Source organism: Lates calcarifer, linkage group LG1, assembly GCF_001640805.2.
Source record: "Lates calcarifer isolate ASB-BC8 linkage group LG1, TLL_Latcal_v3, whole genome shotgun sequence".
NCBI lineage: Eukaryota > Metazoa > Chordata > Actinopteri > Centropomidae > Lates > Lates calcarifer.
The window spans coordinates 568,221-588,884 of record NC_066833.1 but is presented as its reverse complement, the minus strand read 5'-3'; the positions used below and the strand labels follow the sequence as shown (position 1 = coordinate 588,884).

The window sequence follows — 20,664 nt, the reverse complement described above, 5'->3', positions numbered from 1 at the left end:
AATCAGACCAGACTTTAAATTGAAAGGGTTTAAGAATCTGACTATGATCAGTGTGTCAGATTGTTACAGAGATGAAACAATTGATTAGTCAGTCACAGAAAATTAATTTAGCAACTTATTCTGGTAATCTATGAATTGTTTTTGTCAGTCATTTTCTGGTTCTACCTTTCTTTGTCCTATACTAAATCGAACCTTGGTGTTCTGTACTGATGATTGAATGAAACAATTTGTCTGAATATTGGGCTGTAAACATTTTATAGACAAAATGATTAACCAAAAAACAGCAAATAAATAAAAAACAAAAACAAGAAAAAAAAACCCAAAAAACAATGAAGACAATCAATAGCTGCAGTCCTACTCTGATGAATAATAAGCAGTTTGACACTTGGTGCATATGCATATGCAGTGAAATCACTCATTTAGACACCAAGCTTTGGTATTAGAGGTGATTTATTTAATTTTTATGATTGTCCATTAAAATGGGTGCTGTAGATTCACCAGTACATCGTTTTACAATAGGCAAATATACAAGTCAACAAACACTGCAACAAAGAGTGATGGCAAAAGATGCTGAGGCAATTTAGACTGGAAATTCTGCAACATTCTGAACTCATTTCACAAAATAAGTTTGCTAAGCTTCTTTTCATCTTTGTTGAGTGTGAAGTCACAGAATAAGTGATCTAGATAAATAAGTGCTGAGGCATGTTCTGTTACAAGCAAATTTCTACATCAAAACATAAAAACAAACATGAAAGATGAACAGAGGTGGAAATAATACAGCTCCAATCAAAAATATGAAGAAAAGAATCTTTGATATAAACAAAGTAAGTTACATGAACAAACAAAACTAATATGGCACCAAGATTCTATAAGAATCATAAATGGAAAAATGGAAAAATTAAATGCGTGTTTTCAAATTAACACCATATATCACATACATTCAAAAAAGAAAACTTTTACTCTCATAATAGTCATTTCAAAGTGAACATCTTCAAAAAATGTTGATGTTTTTGGCATTCCCAGCTGTAAAACCCCATTGGCAGAGACATGTACACTGCAAGAGTGCAAAAGGTCCATGTGTGTCTGAGTCATTAAGTGGGTTTTAAATCTCCATGCCACACAACTAAGCCTGGCACAGAAAAGTATCTCTGATCAGTAGTTCAAACTTGAAGCAACATTATCAACAGGTCAGACCAAGTCCACTACTTTCCTGTAGAATGAAGACACTCCTCTGACACACAGATGGTCACAAGTGTGGCACCACAACCTTTCGCTGTTTTGATGGTCAGCCATTAGTCTGTTTAACAGTGTCCAGAGAAAAAGTATTGTAGGTATCCATAACACATGATTACTACAGTCTTCCACCAGCTAAGCTGACCCATTGCCCACATACCAAACTGGCTCAGACCCAAGTCTGGCTGGGTCCAAATTATACTGGGTCTAATCAGGCTGGTTAGATCAAAACCATTAATAAAGCAGACTGCTACACAGATATACCGTAATTTCCGGACTATTGAGTGCACCTGAATATAAACCGCACCCACTAAATTTAAAAAGAAAAAAAAAAGTACATATACAGGCCGCACTTGTCTATAAGCCGCAGGTGTCTAAATGTTTTTGCTGGCATGAAGCTCATTAGCCCATAAAAATCTATAAATTAGCCGCATCATTGTTTAAGCCGCAAGGTTCAAAGCGTGTGAAAAAAGTAGCGGCTTATAGTCCGGAAATTATGGTACTCTAATCCTCAGAGGCATGTCAACCATTTACAGCATGAATGCAGGGTTAGGATAGTGGGTGTTGAAGACGAGATGAAGGGAATCTACAATATATTTAAATCAGCACTAACAGTAATTCCTGGCTGGTTCCAAAATGTAGGTGAAATAAGGATCTGGATTCTCAAAAGGTTTTTTTTTTTTTTTTTTTTAAGAAAGCTACATCAACACTGAATGGTTTGTCTTCAGCATGACAACCTTCCTCCTTGGAAAATGAAATAGTGAGTAACACTACAGCAGATCAGTTTTGTCTTTCATTCATGAGCTTGTTTTTTTTCTAGTAGTTCTTTTTCCCTACATTTTTTTTAAACAGACAACATCTTCCTCTCCTTGTTTCACAGTGACAGGTGGAGAAAAGGCACACTGTACATTTTCTTCAAACCTCTATCTTCCCTAACATCATCCTTGCTTCATGTCTCTTTTTAACAGATGTATTTTCCCCACACATGCCCTCAGACACACATATCTACAACGCCCTCATCTGTGATCAGGAGTTGACTTTTTAGCCTGGGAGTCATCTCCTGCATCTTAACCTGCTCCAGGTCAAAGGGGCCCTTCCAAACATCTTCAGCCCCTGTGGAGAACTGACTGCTGTTAGGCTGCCGCAGGTTGGAGCTGCCCCCCGAAGAGTAAACTCCTGAATCTCCACTGCTGCTGCTGTCTTGACGAGTGTGTCTGCCACTGGAAATATCAAGGGGAAGCAACATTTATTGTTTGTTCTACAGAGCTCCATCATTTTAAAGCTATGCAGATATAAAAATAAGGTCATATAAATATATAAACCTTTGAAAATGTAATGTGTACTGTCCTATGACACAGAACATATGAGCAGATGTAGCAGAAATTAAAATCAACCTGCTGTCTGGCTCCAGGCCTGATGGAGGTGCCAGTAGGGCCTCAGGAGGAGGATTGTGAATTTCCAGGACCGCTGGCTCTGGATTGACTGTCACCTCACACAGCAGCTCTGAATCTGAATCCGGGGTGAGGAGGCGAGGGATGTCAGAGGCAGGAGAGTCATAAAGAAACTGGAGGGAGGACCAAGGTGAGGAAGGGGAGAGGAGAGTTGGAGTAGAAATGAATACATAAACTTCAAAAGGATAAAGAGTTACAATTTCTAACATTCAAATGAATTGAAACAAGTGACTGCATCACTTGTAAACACAGTGTGATAGTCAGCTGTTATCTTCAGGTTGCTATGTAACAAACCAGTTATTTGGATTTGCCTGTTGACTGCACACAGTCAAAGCTGTAATGAGACATGTAAAACTGTAGCATACTGTGCCTGCATACCTCCTTGAAGTGTTTAGGTATCTGGTTGGAGGGGTAAAATGTTGCCTTGATGGTCTTGTAGAACCAAAAGAAGGTGTAGAGTGACAGCAGCATGACCAGGAAGCAGATCACCAGAGAGCCCAGGAAGCACAGAAAGACCAGCCACCATGGAGCATTACCTTTTAAAGTGAGTACACAAACACAGACATACTTGCATAAATCATATTTATATATATCATGGAATCCATACACAGCCTGCCTCGAGTAACCTCCTCTTTATTCTGCAATTAGATCAGTGAAAAACCTAATCATGTGAAGTTGCCTATACTATAACTTGAACACGTCTGGTCACATGAGAAAGTGGTACAGTGAAATATTCCCGCTTCTTGGTGGCACAGGGACTATACTAACAGGGTTGGTGGGTGAACTGCTGTAGCTGCTGAGCTAACCTTTGCCAGCATTTGTCAGTCACGATAGTTCCTGCACCACAGTGCATCAGATGGATGTATGCTTAGGTGTAATGTAACTGAAAGTTACTACCAACTTTGTTATGACTAGTGCACCAGCCCTGACAGGTGTAAGCAGGTGCAAGTTGGTTAACAGAATAAATACTGACAGAGCATTAAGGTGAAAAAAGGGCATCCATGATCAGAGAAACTGGACCTCTATTCAGACAATGAGCTGATTGAGAGGTTTCACTTTGGCAGGCAAATCAACTATAGAAAGGAAAGAAAGGAGCACTTTATGCAAACTGGCCTTTTAGAATAGTGTGGGAGATATTATCACTATAAGGAAAATTAGGTTATTAGAGGAGTGTCCTTGGTTCACTTGTTGCTTTAATTTATATCTACCATCCCCTCAAGAGGAAGCAGGAAAAAACAAGCAGGACTTATTTTTAAAATGTTCATCTCAAACTCCCTCTGAATATGAATATTTGTATGTTAATCTAAAGGGTTTCCATTCAACTGATGTTCAAATGGTCTGCAACTTGGACATGGCCACTGTAGACCTTGTTGCAAGATGGCCGAGGTCAACCCATGACGCTTGCAATCATAGAGTCTGTCCTTAATCAGGAATTTGAGACATGGAGAGTGAACTGTATACAGTGGTCCTCTGTTTATCGCGGGGGTTAGGTTCTAAAAATAATCCGCAATAGGTGAAATCCACGAAGTAGTCAGCTTTATTTTTTACAATTATTATATATGTTTTAAGACTGTAAAACCCCTCACCACACACTTTATACACTTTTCTCAGACAGGCATTAACATTTTCTCACATTTCTCTCGTTTAAACACTGTCAAAGTTCAAACCTTGCTGGCATTAAATGGGCTTGGTACTACATGAAAAGCAGTTGTCGATGGCCTGGGCTCCGCATCATCCTGCTCCTTGCTGTCATGAATATCATCGCTGTCAGCAAAGGTTTCATAAAGCTTTTTAGCTTTTGTGTGGATGATGTTGGTATCCAGCGTAATGTTCTTTTTCCTGCAGTCACTGATCCACAAAGCTTACAATCCTTTTTGCATCCTTGTTAAAACTTATTGCTGCTGTCGTCCGAAGATTCATTTATTCCGTAATGGCGCCCTACAGCTGTGTAACTTCTACCTTCCTTCAGCATGTCCAGAAGTCCAACTTTTTGTGCGATGGTTAGCATCTTCCTCTGACTTTTGGGTGCGATCGCAAGTGCCTTTATCGGTACAGAATGTTTCGTCGACATTGTGGGTTTTGTCGGGGAGAAAACTTGCAAACATACAGCACTTCAGAGTCACACTGCTAGCGATCGAACATTTATGTAAATTTGGCAAGCCGAACACATTCTGTACTGTACAGGAGACACGGCACGGAGGAGATTGATTGACAATGGTCTATAGTCCCTTAGCCAATCAGGACGCAGAACACAATGCCACAGGTTCTCCCTTAGCCAATCAGGATGCAGAACACAATGCGCGGGTTCTCCCTTAGCCAATCAGGATGCAGAACACAATGCGCATTCATCCGCTGTTAAAAAAAAAAAAAAAAAAAAAAAGCATGCAAAATTGCACTAAAAAAAAAAAAAAATTTGCGAAACAGCGAGGCCGCGAAAGGTGAACCACGTTATAGTGAGGGACAACTGTAGTGGAAACCCACTGAAGAAATGGCTGATTAGGCATGTGATAATGCTCTTTGAGACATGTTTGTGATAAAGAGCAATATAAATAAAGTTGACATATGACTAAACAGGTGAAATTACATTTAATAACCTATTTTTGGTGCTAGATTTTTAGGTTTCACTGCCTCCACAGTAAAATGTGAATATGTCCTGAATGTGTCTGTGTCTTTATTGCTGCCACAATGGTGCTGCACAACAACTGCGTAGGTTTGGTAGCGTGTGATGTGGGGCTTTCCTCTTCTTTTGTGAAGTTGTTTGAGTCTGTAAAATTGCAACACTCTTAATTTGTCTAAATGGCACTTCATTGTAACACTGTAAGCCTGGACAATAGCTGTAGCATTAAGTAATTTCTTAAGGCCTTTTCACACTGAGGGCATTTTGTTTGTGCAATTAAGTTTCACGTCAATGTATTTTTTCTGCCTGTTCTTTTTGTTATGAGTACTTTCACAGAAAGCAAGTATTACGCAGCAAAAAAGCGATGTAATTTTTTTTTGAGACAAGGTCAATTTTTCTGAGCTTTTGCATGACCAACAAAGGCATCACAATCACATAGGTGGTTGGTTGTCTGCCACTTCAAATTCAATTAACTTAAATTCAGTTTTATTTATATAGTGCCAAATCACAACAAAAGTTATCTCAAGGCACTTTTCACATATAGCAGCAAGGCGACAGTTGCAAGGAAAAACGTCCTTTTAAGAGGCAGAAACCTTAAGCAGAACCAGACTCAGGGTGGGTGGTCATCTGCCTTGACTTGCTAGGTTAACAAAATACAGCAGTTGCATTGCCTGCAGGACCTCAAACTGTTCCACCGACATCCTAAAAATGTCCACAACCAGCCGTAGTGCAGCTTCAGCCCCCTGTCCTCGATCACACTGATCATTGATTGCATTGGTGATAGACTTCCAAGCGGTTTGTTTTAGTGTTGTTAGGTTTACCTGTGGCAACCCTTCAATACTCTGAAGACAACTCTAAGTTGTCTTATTTCTTTATTGGTATGTTATCTTCATATTCTTTCGGTTTTTGTTATCCACATCTTCCAGCTTGTTTGAAGGGAGAAATTACAATGTGCTTTGGATAAGTGTGTTGTTTGGCAACAATCATCACTTCTCGTGAAGTCACATGGATGTGCATCATAAAAACAGGTGCAGCTACGACTGTGGTCAATGAGGCTTGATGCACTCAGTGTAAATTGAATCACAAAGTTGGACATAGAGAAGACCTACTTTTTTCTACCCCAGTTGGTGGGCTCCACTCCTGAAGATTCTCTCCATTTTTTCCACTACTGTTCTGTTTACTGTCCCCTGGCATTTTTAAACTACTGTACACCATTTTGTTCAATAAAAACAAATTTAATTGGAAAACTAAAGCTATCCAAGTTAGCAAGCTTTCTAATGGCCAGTAGGCAATGTTGTTAGCTCATTAGCTTAGCTTGGTTACCAACTCAACTGTACGTTTACTGTTTAGTTAGCATAGACTATCACAGAGAAGGTTACAAACAACAAAAGTGAACAGTTCAACACAGACAAATTGGAACTCTACATTCAAACTTGCTGGTCAATGGTCCAAAGTTAAGAGTTCACGAAGGTTGAACGTCAGTGCAAAAAGTTTGTGCCGATTTACTTCCCCTGTGAGCAAATCCACTGGTTACTATGATTCGATTGGAATGAACTGAGTCTGACATGAAAAAAAATGGTGGTGTGACCAAACTCTGAGGATCTGTACACATCTAATGTCAGCCACTTCCATACCACAACCATATAATAGAGGAGTTTCACAAGTATGGTAAAAAATTGAATTTACCATTACATTCTGTAACAAACTGTGTCATGGTCGTTATCCAGGTGCTGATGCCTAGGTCTAGCAGTGGTATATACTGCTTGGATTTCTACTGACAGTTTTCACTTTGCTTTGTTAGCAATGATTGTCTCCAAAAAGTCTGTATCAGAAAAAGTTTTAAATTCATGGAAGATTTACAAACCTTGCTGAAAGGCTGGGCACTGTAGGGGTATGGGTAACCCTACCTTGCGGAGTTTGTGGGATGAAAAAAACATTTTCAAGTGTTAAACTTCAGGAACTAATTTGATTAGTTAAGTAACCTGCACGCAATCACAAATTTTATAACAGAGATTTGTAGAAGAATAACATAAGATTATACCAACGTGGTATGATTCCAGTCATTTCACAATAACACTGTATTATCATCCTGCGCAATTTGGATGTATACTTCAGGATCAATTAAAGACTCAGTACACCCTGCGCAACACATCCTGAATCACTTGTCAATATGCAGCTTTTTTTTTTTTTTTTTTTTTTTTTTTAAATCACTGTCACTCTTTTAAAGTCTGTATAAAGCAAATTCAGATTCATGTCAAATTCATGTCTCTAAACACATTATTTATATTAGAAAATAGTTCCTGAAAATGTGAAAAGACTGAACTACAGTACAGTTTTTCATCAGTTTCATTTTCAGGATTTTATGGGCAGGTCTGAAAGGTTGGCTCCATGACGCACTGGAGCCACCACTCAGCATAAGCCCGTCCCTAATACTGTTACCATTATAAATAGCAGAGCTACATTTGCATCAGTGCCTCTTGACTGCAAGTTATTACAAGTTTTTCTAGCTAGCTATACCGTTGTCCTGCAAATGCATCTTCCCTGGATGCCAGGGTTTGCAGAACAGCTCGATCGTCGCCTTATTTAAATTTTCACAAGCATTAAGGGGAGGTGAATTAATTTTGTGAAGAGCCACACTGATTGATGGAGAGCTGAGGAACACCACCAACACCTGTCTCTGCAGTGGCCGTTTCATCCCGGTTAGTTTTACAATCTTTCATCAGAGACAACAGGTCATTCACAACAACATCAACAGGGTGCTAACAGGACGCTAACTGTCACTGTGCTCCCCCAGCGTCTTAGAGCAGAAAGAGCTCCTCATTTTGTCATGATTTTGAAACCTAATTTTATACATTTGCAGATTTTTTTTAACCATTCAAATTTAGCTGGGTGGTTAATAACACATTTTTCTGTGGTGTAACTTACTCAGAACACATAAGTATTACTTCTTACACAGACTAAGTCAAATGTAGATCTCAGTTCAGTGCGTGGCTCACTGTAAACCTTACCTTCAGTCTGCATACACTGGGGAGAGGTGAAGCTGCTGCTCTTGTTGTAGAAGTCAGCGTGTGTCTGGACGCTAACACAGTACCATGTCCAGGCCTTCAGGTTTGGCAAAGTCACCACATTGGCACTGCTGGTTAACGTCTGGGTTCTTAATGCCTGAAGGACACGAGAGAGGTGATTTAAGTTTTACTATCTAATTGGGACATCTGTAAGGATTTGGTGGTAATCAAATATCAAAGAAATTCTGATGAATACTTCTGACAAATAACATTCAATCACCAAGATCTCCACTGTTTGTATTTTTGCATATGTTAATAATGAAGCTGTTTACTAACTGATGCACTGGTAATCATTTCTAGGGGTTTATTTCAAATTAAGGGAGTATTCAACTCATTGTACTAAATTTTATGAATTCAACTTTAACAGTCTATATTTTTCTGTCCCCAAACAATATAGTGGAAAGGGTATAACTATCCTGGCCAGGCTGAGGTCTCCCAACATAACCAGAGTTCATTTCTAATAATTTGTCCATTAGGACTGCCCCCTAAAAGGCAATGATTCACTGCCATTGTCAGGAAAACCCCAATTCGACTTAGAAAATGTGATTCAACGACTCATCACTTTTTGTTTTTATTTTTAGCTGCCTCACAGTACACACACAGAGCAATGCAGGAGCAACACTTAGGCAGGCTGTAAACGTCACAACCGAGTCTTGTCTTAAAATGACTGAACCACAAGACTATGGAGGTAGTAGAAATGAATGACAGTGCGACTCCTTGTTGTTGGCTGCTCTGATACTCTCAGCTCCAGTGTCAGGGAAGTCCTGCCTGTCGAGAGCTGCATGTCTGTCATGGGAATGTGCACAGATAAAATGGAAACTACTGGTGTTAAAGAGAATTAAAACCATCTGACAATGCTATCAGAGAGCCCAGTAGGAGAGACATTCTGCAGAGTGAAAGGATTTCATAATTGGGCTACCAAGACAGCAACTTCAAGTCTGTATGAAACACAAGAACGAATAGTTGAATTTTCGTACTGAATGGCCAAATCTGATTCGACTAACAAAATTCTGAGTCAAGTAAGCACTAATGTCCATTATCGTGATGCATTAGTGTGACCACAAATGTCTAGAAAGAAAGCCTATTGGTGCTATCTGCGCTCTTTCAATATCCTGACTGATGGTTGGCATTAATGCTTTGTGCTTTGAAACACACCAACAATTGGAGACAATTGTTGTTGAGTTTGCAGACGAGGTAAGATGCACCAAGAGTATGGAAACAGGGCTCTGGTTTTCCTCTGATCCATAATCAAATATCTGTTAATGTCTGTAAAGCCTGAAAGTCAATGGCAGCCTGCAAAGACCTTAGAGCAATTACAATTGACAAACAGCTGTAGCTCAAATGTCTGTGGTCAAGTGTACTATGTGCTGTCTTCAGCTGTAAATATTTACACTACCTTGTAGTGTAATGTGAAGATTATAGTGTGTCAGTGTATCAGATATGCTGATTGTGAACTTTTCTTACAGTAATTTGTTATTCAAAGAAAAGATCAACGATGACCTTGTCCTCATTGCAGTCTGGTGGGGGAGCATTAAGATGGGATGGAAGTTGTTCCATCCAAGCTCCCGACAACTGTACGCACTCAAGGTAATACCTTTTTAAACCAACTTTTAATCACACAAACACAGATATTTTGTAACTTTACCTCTGAAACCAATAGAAATGGTCACATTTAATAAAACTGACTCAATACATTCAGATCCTTTCTTTAAGGAACCCAGTAAAATGAAAGTCATGTAGTTACAAATCAGAAGTACAGAGGTGTGGTTTGAATGTCTGTCAAAAACTTAGGTTACATTTACAAAGGGTGTAGTTGAGGTCTCCATCCTCTGCCTCCTTATTTAACAGTGCAGATGACGTAAGGTGTGGGTGAAGGCCAGCTGTCCTCTACAGCTCTGCAGTGCAGTGATTCTCCAGTAATGCCTGCACATTGTTTTACTCTGTAAAAAGGTCAAATTACAGATGCTACAAAGACTAACAGCTCCCTAAAGACCCTGTATCACTAGACTTTAAAAACCCATCTATATCTTTCTAAAAATGAAGCAATTTGAGACTGAAGCTTTCAGTTAAATTATGGTTAGAAGGTGAATTTAAACCATGTAACCAATTACATTTATATTTAGGGGAAACATCCACTTCCGATAAAAAAGGATGGAAGTAGTTGTTTCATTATGTTTCTTAAAGGATCAGGTCTTCAACTGACAACTTTATATACACATACACACACACATATATGTGGGTTATTTTAGGATGCACTATAATAACCAGATTTTTTCTTGTCAAACCAGTTATAAGACCGCTTGCTGCTTTATGTAAAAACAACTGGCAGGAAATCATTGCACCAGGCCAGGCACTCACGTGTTCTATCTTGTGAGATTCTAAAGCTTTGTAGCTCAGACAGGAAACACCTCTTCTAGGGCACAATTCAAAAGGGCACAAGTCAAAACCAACACAGCAACAGAGACACAGAAACCAGGTGCTCTGCTAACAGAACTGATTACAAGTGGATGACTTGTTTACGTGGCTGCTGCAGTCTAAGGGGTTTCACCAGATGTCTTTAGGGACTGAACAGAAAATAGTAAGTGTGAACAGGAGAAACTGTTCAGTATTCTCTCCTGCTGTAACATATCTGTGACATTTTGTCCTGATTTTTCTGAATCTGTATGAAAGGTTTAACAAAATGCTTCAAATAAAAAAGCAACAGAAGAATTTATGTCAAAGTGAGCTGCAATAAAAAGGCTGCCCAAGGACACAAGTTGAGGTTTTGGGAAAATTTTTATGTTTATGTATTTTTTCATTATTATTATTTTTTTAGCACAAAAGTTACTTGAGCACAATATTGTGTGAATGGGCCTAGTGTTTGCCAAAGCGAGTCCCCTACCTGTGTGTCTCCAGAACGCTCTGAATAGAGAATGAGGTAGTACATCTGGTCAAGCTTCTCCTTCATGGAACTGTTGGTGCTGGTCAGAGGGTCAGAGATGAAAACATCAAGGTCGCTTCCAGCAGGAGCAAGGTCCACTTTGGATGGAGGACCCACAGCAGCTGGCAGGAGCAAGGGAGAAACAATGACAAAACATGATTTCTGGGAGAGGCACCAAACCATTTGTCAAATCATGTTGCTGGGTGATTTACTCAGCTGCTTCATATCAATGAAACCTGTGATGTGATTGCCTGAGGGTTTATTCATAAAATCACACTCTGATCTATGTTTCCACCACACCCATCCCTTTTGAATCTATCCTATGTCTGTGTAATGTACCTACAGTGACCAAAATATTTGATGAGCTTGGAGACATCCACACAGTCCATGTGCCTAAGTCCTACCACTTTGGACTGATTGATTGAGCTAGCGCCATGCTGCCATGGGCTCATGAATAAAATGTCTTTCCTGTAAACTGCCTGAACATATAAAAGAACTAATTCTCTCTCATGTCCCACTTTCCTTACACTCATCTTCATTTTATCCCTGTCTCTCACCATCTTTATCAGGGCAGAATTCCAAATGCACCCAGTTGGAGTGATGCCCATTCACGTTGGCTCGTACACGAAGCATGTAGATGCCCAAGTAGTGAAGGTTGAACGCTGTAAGGTCACATGACCTCTGTGATGTCTCTTCACATGCTGTGGTCCAGTTTGGAATCTTCTTCTTGAACTTCAGCTCGTACTTCCTGATGGGACAAGTAAAAAAAGCAAGCGTGAGGAAAAAGAATAAAAATATAATAAACAGCACAATAGCGCATCAGATGAACACATTTTATATTCCAATCCTATATTTTACATTCCAATTGAAATAATCTGATCCATCAAGCTACTTTTCTCATGTTTATTTCACTCACTAACCATGTGCATTTAGTTCACGTTTATCCTTGCCTGGTTTGGGTTAAATATAATTATGTGAATTCACAGGTTTGTGAATTCACATAAACATATTTTTTACCTGTTACACATTATTTTTGAAGGTTACCTGTGCAGGGTGACCTGCAGAACTTTGCCTCATTGTTTATCCAGGATTACTGCTGTAGTTAAAGGAGAATACGTTTACCTACAGCTTGAAAGCAAGTCACTTAACCCCAGATTGAAACTTGAGTTTGTTACAACAAACTTTCTCCTAGGCCTCAGTATGGCTGGTTTCTATCCCTCAAGTATGATGTGTGAGTGAGACTTACCCAACATATTGTGTGGTGAAGGTGACAGCATGGCTCTGGTCCCAGTTCCAACTCAGTGTGTAGTTGGTATTTAAGGTGATGATGGTCACATCCTGTGGTGGGGGCACCTCTGCTCCCACTCCAACTGAAGTTGTTGCATCAATGCAATAAACTCCTTTTCAAAAGGGAAAAAAAAAAAATTAAAACGAACAGATTAGTCAATTCACTGACAAGTCAACAGACAGAAAACAAAAAAGAAACATTTCTAGTAACTGATTAATCTCAAGACAGATTTTCTGGTTCCATTTTCTAGAATGTGAGCATTTTCTGCTTTTCTTTGTCACACGTGATAGTAAAATGAGCATCTTCTGATTTTGGACTGTTAGTCAGAAAAAATTAGTGAGGGTGGGCTAAATAACAGCAACTCCTCTCAGTAAGGCAAACAGTTGAAGAGCTGCACAAACTGCAACCTCCAAAACGATTATACCGTTATTAAAGGAGGAGTGAATTAAAGACATTTTATGCAGTAGTAGTGTGATATACAGAAAATCACGTGCTTGAACTTTTGTTTGATGGTGCTGCAGTTAGAGAACCATTTGGGGAAAAAAAATTAAAAATGACAGAAATTTAGCAAATGGGGTGACAGGCCCAAAACCCTAACTATGAATAATTTTGGCTGTTTAGAGACTCAAACACCTGTCTGCAGAGTGAGGAGGAACTGTACAAAAATAGATTTGCTTTGATCTTCAGGTGTAACTGACCTAGCACAGAATGTGTAGCAAAAACATTAATATTTGAGCCCAACCAATTCTGATTTTTGGTTATAAAAGAATTAAAAACAAAACATGCACTAATTGGGAAATTTTACAGGTGAAAAATAAACTTATCAAAGCTCTATGTTATGGCAGAAGAATTTTTCAACAGGATCTCAAACATTTATTTTACATTTCTATTCTGCAATTTCTGGTTATTTATCAGTCAATGTGTACTGTCATTTAAATCTGACATATACTGAGCTACCTGGTCCGACAAGTTACCTGTGATAGTGTTTAGAATAGCAAAAAGACACAGCCAACATCAAAACAGTGTCTCCTGCAATAAAACCATTTTACTGTTTATAAATGGGTCAGACGCCAACATTCTTGGAGGATATTATTATACTATTACAGCCAACACTTCCTTTTTTGTTGTTTGGCAAACTCTATAACCACTCAGTCTGATGTTTCATAAACATGCTTATACAGACACTACACAAAGTCAGAGGTTCTGGTTAGTACTGGAGACCAAAGATTTTTAAAAAATCAGAATGGCCTCCTTTACTTAACAGTCCTTGGCTGTAAGCAACAGTATCAGAATCTAGATGTCAATTCTGCTTTGCCCCTGCAGATATGGATTCCATGGAGTGTCACTGAACCTCAAGTTATCAAGGTGTGGCATTTGTGAATCATACAGCGAAACAGATGCCCAATAAAACTGAAATGAAACACTGACTCAACATAAGATTGATATGGTGATGAAGGGAAAGCTGCACAACTTCAACAGCTCTACATTATTTGTTCAGGTTATCTCACTGAAATCTTTTGTGAGAGATCAGCAAGTACAGCAATGGCAACATGACAAGCAACCAACAAAGTTTAATCACACATAAACTACTCTTTGATTAGCTTACTGGCCTGAATGTGAAATAACCTTGATCATAAGATAATTCAACCTTTTCCAAAATCTGTCTTTGGGAAAAGACCTTTCAAAGATACAACTCACTTTCATACTAGTCCTGCTGGGAATGTTTCACTGAGATAATGTTAATTCCAGGAGAAGAGAATCCGCATCATTACAGCCTCTTCTCTTGTAAAAGTAAAACATGAAATACCAATAAGGCAGGATATAAATCCCATATTTGTCTAACTTTTCTAACAGTCATCTACTCCTATACTTGGTCAAAATGATTTTCTCTGCCATTTAGACTGTCCTTTTGAGCTCCTTATCATTAATAACTGCTGTAATGTTTGGCTGCTCAGCAGATGATTCTGTCCACAGCCATTTTTGTAGTAAAGATGCTGGGAGTTGCTTTAGACTTGTTTTCATGTGTCATGGATTTCTTTCCTCTGTGGCAGGAAAACACGTTACATGAGCACTCAGAAACTCTTCCAAGTTAAACTGAGTTAATGAAACACTTTGAGGGCTAACTAACTAAAACTTAAACACATTTTGCCTCACTTGCCTAGCAACAATAAGTGCATAGTACAAAGCACTCTGTAAGGTGTGGCTCAGCTGCATTAAGGAAGGTGTGGTATTTACATATACACTGGTATTTTCCCCCATTCAAAACAAAGACAACATACTTCTATTATGACCAGTACAGTATGTCAAACTGAACCCTTCTTTAAAACAGCTCTTCTTTCAGGAAACACACCAGTGACATTTATGATGCATAAGGTAATAGATTTGTTAAAACCTTGAATTAAAAAAAGAAAACATATAGGTACTTACTGTAACCATAATCTGTCTGAAACAACTTAGTTTCAAAAATAACATAAAACAACTGTAGAAGCAGTATATTCTGTATGTCATGCCCGTGTCTAATTCAAAATTGTTAAATTTTGTGTAAGATACATCCTGGAAGTGATTAAAAAGTGGCATGGTTTGGTTAACTCCCACCCCTCTCCAAAACACACAATCACACACCATATCACTCCTATTTGATTGTCATTCCAAGGACAGGAAGAGCCTGACCATCATCAAAACTCCCTACTTTTAAAAAGGAGAAGAAAAACTTGGCTGAGTTATGACTGCATCACAAGATACCAAATAGAGGAAGTGGAACAAGCTCCACACATGAAAAGCACATTTGATCATGAACTGAAAGAAAAGTTAGGCTTTAACACAGAGCAGCTCTGACTAAATAAAACCCACTTCTAAGAATATTAACCTTTACCCCACAGCAGACTGAACGGCTTTCTTCATTTCCATATGTTGGGAGCAGACTTGATTAAACTTCATACTAACTTTTAAAGAAAATGTAAGTCCCCAAATTGTAATTTTGTAATGGGACAAGCCATATCTGCTGGGAAATGCTGGTAATGTGTTTATCAATAGGAAAAAGGAACTGCTAACAGCTGGATGTTAAGAACCAAAATACACCAATTTAGCTTGAGGTTGATTAGGGCTGAACGATAAGACAAAAATAAATGAATAAATATTTTTTAAAATCCATTTTGGATAATTACTTTGATAGATAATTTAGTATGAGTCAATATTTTAGAGAGAATTTTTGAATTTAACATTAAAATTATGATGCGATTTTTGGTGGAGTCTGTTCTAAACGACCATGTTCCTTGACATCAACATGATTTGTTGGCCAGGCCATATTTGCAGCATCACAATAATTTATATAATGGTATGTTGTGACACATTTTACCTTTCTCAAAAAACTGCAGCTCCAGCAATTTGGATACTGGACTTGGCTATATCATGATTTTAAAACTAGTTTGATTAATTTTTCAGTCCCAGTGCAGACAGTATTATGAGCAAGGACAGACTGCTATTTTGCTGCACCAGATGACATGGTATGCCATATTAACTGTGTTGGCGTTTTAGTGTCATTCTGTTTGCTCAAAACAACCTGGATCCAGAGATCCACCATTAACAAATAACTGGTGCCAGAGTGATCATTTTGTTTTGGAAACTAATCGGAGTACACTTCACAACTGATTTCATCATTTAAAATGATTACGCACCAAAACAAACTGACAAATGGATGGACAGAAAAATACTAGGGAACAGTTGCTGTAACTGCATGATTCAGTTCTATACTTACGTTAATAAACCATTATAAGACTAGTGTCATTTATGAGCACTTGAGCACCTTTAAAACCACAGATTACGTTTATGTCCTTCATTTGCACTGCAATCCCCCCCCCCCCCCCCCCCATTTTTAATCTTTTTCTCTGTTTTAAGCATGATCCATCTTTTCTGATAGGAAATGCAAGCTGACTCACTGCACCAAGGCAAATACTTTCTGTTTCTCTGATCATAACAGCCGACGACATGTCAGAAACTCGTCGAATGTTGTACCGCAATGTTCTGTGTATGTCTTGTTCGGAGATACTGAAAATTGTTTTTTAAAAAAGAAAAGAAAAAAAACTAGCTCAAGCTACCTGACCACCAACACGATATACAGTTAAATTAACAAGTAGCGGTCACATGTACATTTCTATCGGCTAGCTACCACTACAAATGCGTCAGAAACTTGATTTTCACACCAACAACAGACAACAACTAACCTCTAAGTAAAATGAGGTGCGGTGCAGACTAACTTTTAGATTGGTGGCGTGTAGTTAGTTTGTATCCGCAACAAAATACACACTAGCCTAAAAAAAAACACAAACAGGCGAACGTTAGCATGTTAGCCAGCAAAAGAACTCACCAACGCTGTTTTGAAGGTACAAAACAAGAAGGGAGACATGCAAAGCTGCGGACATGGTTGTCGTTTCGCAAGGTACTGTCCAGTTAACCTTCCAACCGACTGTTTTTCATATGGTCAGGGTCCTAGGTGAATCTCGGTTGGGACGGACTCAGCTCGGCCGTCCAACATCTAAGTGTCAAGTAGCTAGTGCAAGGGGAGTAGGTTTTGGAAATACTTTTCCGGTTGCACTTCAAAATAATAGTCAAACATTCATAACGCAAGCATTGTATTTAACATTGGATATTTGTGACTAAGTAAGCAACAAAGTTAAAAAAAAAAAAAAAAAAAAACACTTGGAAGAATATATTTTCATTAGACTACACATGCCATCCTCTATCACATATTTTCTTACCATGTAAGCAACAAAATGTGGTAAACCCCTCTCATTTGCTAATTTCTCCCCACTTTTACCTACTATATAATGTAGAAATTAAATGATTTTATTTCAGCTGTACCCAGTTCTTGCAAGAGAAGAGTCCAAATCACAGAATATGTGCTTTTTGTTAAATTGTTTTTCTCAGCTACAAAGTGATAGGAGCTGAACACTCAAAAACTCAGCGGATCTGCTTCATCAAGATAATGTGAGAATAATTTTGTAAATAAACCTCTCTTTGGTGTATAACTGTAGAGAGCCCACAAACAGAATATTTCTACTCTGGTAGGTTAAACAAATCAAGGGGGCAAAAAGACAGAGATAACAGAAAATAGTAACCTTTTTAACATGAAATTCATGCAACAGGACCTCAGAAATGTGGGATGCAGTCAAATCCCTATCCCACCGTACTACCACCTGCACAGGCCTAAAAGAGGTGTAGGCTACGCCCGCCAGTCCAAATCACCATACACATAAGCTAAATCCCCCTTAGGGCACTGCAAAAATAACTGCACTGCAACTGACACTGAAGTATATCCCCAGAGGGCTCATCATACTGTACTGCAGTGCAGATTACTTCATCCTCTGCAAATCACACTGCACCATCAGGGCACACATGTAGCTGTATATGGGGGTCTAGCTCCCTAGGCTGCAGTCACCACCTTAGCTGCCCTGTAAACCCATAACATTAAACATAAATGCTGACATAGAGAAAAGACAGAAAAACAACAAATCTTAAAAGTCTTAGCTTTCCTGGAGTTCAAGACCATCCTCCGGGTTCTGCACTTTCCACTGGTCCAGCCTCCTTTAGGCTCTACTGCAGTGGCTGCAGCACAACAAGGCATCTCCACAAGCCAAAGAAGGGACTCATCAACACGCTGGGAACCTCCACCTTCCACAAGGAGTGCCAAATACAGCTCACTCAACTGGGCATAAGTCCACAGCATTCCCTGCTTCCAGAAACCCACATCCCCACTCTGCTCTTTTTCTAAACTCCTGTTTAGGCTTTTCACCCTCGCTCCCACAGGTGCAATCACTAACCCTGATGTCCTCTGCATCCCTCCCCAGCACACAGTGTCATTCACCACAGTTTGATCAAATCTGACTGACAGATGTCTTCCTGGCCCACTCTTCCTGAACAAACTGCTCTAGCTATCTCAGGTTTGAAGGGTGTCCTCTGCACACATTTTTCAGATCCTTCTATAGATGTTCAAAAGGATTAAGATCAGGGCTCATAGAGGGCCACTTGAGAGTAGTCCAGTGTTTTTTTTCCAACCATTCTTGATTGCTTTTAGCAGTGTCTTTTGGGTCATGACCTGCGACTGAGGCTGAGCTTTCTGACACTGGGCAGTATGTTTCTCTCCAGAATGCCTTGATAGTCTTGAGCCTCCATAAATGCATAAAACTGATGTGATCTGCCAAAAAGCTCTAGTTTTGTCAGTTCAAAGAACATTCTCCCAGAGACTTTGTAGCTTGTCAACATGCATTTTAGAAAATTCCTTGCTTTTTTATGTTTTCTTTCAATAATGGAGTTCTCCTGGGTCTTCTTCCATGGAGCCCATTGTTGTCTAAAAGGTGATGGATGGTGTGATCAGAAAGTGACTACCTTGACTTTGGAGTTCAGCTTGAATGGCTTTGGATATTTTCCTTGGCTCTTTGTCTACCATCCGCACTATCCTTCTGATCAATCTGGGGTTGCATTTTTTCTTGCAGCTGCATCCTAGGAGGCTGACTACAGTCCCATGGAGTTTAAATTTTTTAATAATGTTTGCAACTGTAGTCACAGAAACATCAAGCTGCTTTGAAATAGTCTTATAACCTTTACCTTTAAGATGGATATACCTACAGTTTTCTTTCTCAGCTCCTTAAACAACTCTCTCCTTTGTTTTCTCTGGTCCATGGTCAGTATGGTGCACACAGTGATACCAAACTACACAGTGGCATGTTCTCTCTCTTTAAATAGGCTGATAAAAAGATTGAAGACACCTGTGACACAAATTTAGGTTTAACAGTTAGTTTGAAACATAAGTAGAATGCAATGATTTATAATCTTTATAGGGGTACCAACAAATCTGTCCAGGCTTCTTTAAACATATCTGGTAAAATGAGCAATAAATCATTTCTTTTCACAATTTTATCAGTTTTCTCTATCACAAGATTTTAGTAATCAAAGGTCAAGGTCACGGTAACCTCACAACACGCGATTTTGGCCATAGTTCAAGAACTCACATTAAGTGTAGCTGGACTGCACATGACGTGAAGACATGGCATGAGGCGATAATTCTAGAATTTTATGTTTTTTCATACAGGCTATTAGCAAGCGCAAAATACTAGGCCTACTTTTATTTTGAAAGTACAAAATGCTGTCATGGTGTTCTATCTAGCTTGACGCAGGTTGAAGTGTTGGAGACAGACAGATAAGTGCACTGACAAGTTTGAAACACACACGTCTTTTCCCAGAACCCAGTAGGAGGGTTGTCTGTTTGCAGATGATATGAGACCAGAGGACTGGACTATACGAAGCGATTACTGGCTTCAGGAGTAAATTAGGGACGTTGTACAAAAGGTGATAGAATTCACCTGCGGAATGCTGCCGTGGTAATTCAATAATAATAATAATAATAATAATAATAATAATAATAATAATAATAATAAATTTATTTCTAATGCACAAAACAAATCTCAAAGTGCTACAGAGTAAAATCAACAGAACATAAAATCATAAACATTTTTTTTTTAAAGGTGAGTTTTCAGGGCATGTTTAAAAGTGTCCCTGGTTTGCAGTGCCCTCAGGTGGTCTGGGAGGGCATTCCATAGGCGGGGAGCGGCCGAGCAGAAAGCTTGTGTGGAGTTTAGTCCTTGGGGTTTTAAGGATGTAGGTGGAGGAGAAACGGAGGAGCGAGAGGAAGTCTGAAGAGTGAGGAGATCTTTGAGGTAGGTGGGGGCAGTTCCATGAACACGTTGGTGGGTGAGGAGTGGGACTTTATATTCAATGCGGAGCGAGACAGGGAGCCAGTGGAGTGTTTTGAGAATGGGAGCGATGTAGTTGAATTTTCGCACCTTCATCAGGGTCCTAGCAGCACTGCTCTGGATGTGTTGGAGCTTTTGAATGCTCTTGCCATGGGTCCTGATGAGGAGTGCGTTGCAGTAGTCCAGCCTGGAGGAGACAAAGGCGTGGACCAGCTTTTCTGCATCTGCCAGGGGGAGTGACTGACAGAGTTTGGTGATGTTCTTGAGGTGATAGAATGAGGTTTTACAGAGTTGTTGGATGTGGGCATCATAAGTGAGGTGGGAGTCCATTTTTACACCAGGGTT

At 39.3% G+C, this 20,664-nt stretch overlaps 1 protein-coding gene across 1 annotated transcript; it reads right to left on the bottom strand.

Annotated features, from left to right (window-relative positions):
• Nucleotides 1-432: 432 nt before the first annotated feature.
• LOC108897150 (interferon alpha/beta receptor 1b) lies at nt 433-17,124 on the bottom strand. Its single transcript, XM_018696611.2, has 8 exons — nt 16,938-17,124; nt 12,533-12,686; nt 11,844-12,034; nt 11,248-11,408; nt 8,310-8,463; nt 3,063-3,220; nt 2,628-2,797; nt 433-2,453 (listed from the first exon to the last, which is right to left on the bottom strand). The coding sequence occupies exons 1-8, from the start codon at nt 16,990-16,992 to the stop codon at nt 2,225-2,227; spliced, it is 1,272 nt and encodes a 423-aa protein (XP_018552127.1). The 5' UTR covers nt 16,993-17,124; the 3' UTR covers nt 433-2,224.
• Between the last annotated feature and the right edge of the window lie 3,540 nt (nt 17,125-20,664).

Coding starts and splice junctions, on each gene's coding strand:
- LOC108897150 (XM_018696611.2), bottom strand. CDS start 16,992: ATGTCCGCAGCTTTGCATGTCTCCCTTCTTGTTTTGTACCTTCAAAAC. Junction 12,035..12,532: donor TTCACCACACAATATGTTGG/GTAAGTCTCACT, acceptor TTGTCCCATCAG/GAAGTACGAGCTGAAGTTCA. Junction 3,221..8,309: donor CCAGTGTATGCAGACTGAAG/GTAAGGTTTACA, acceptor TCACTTTAAAAG/GTAATGCTCCATGGTGGCTG.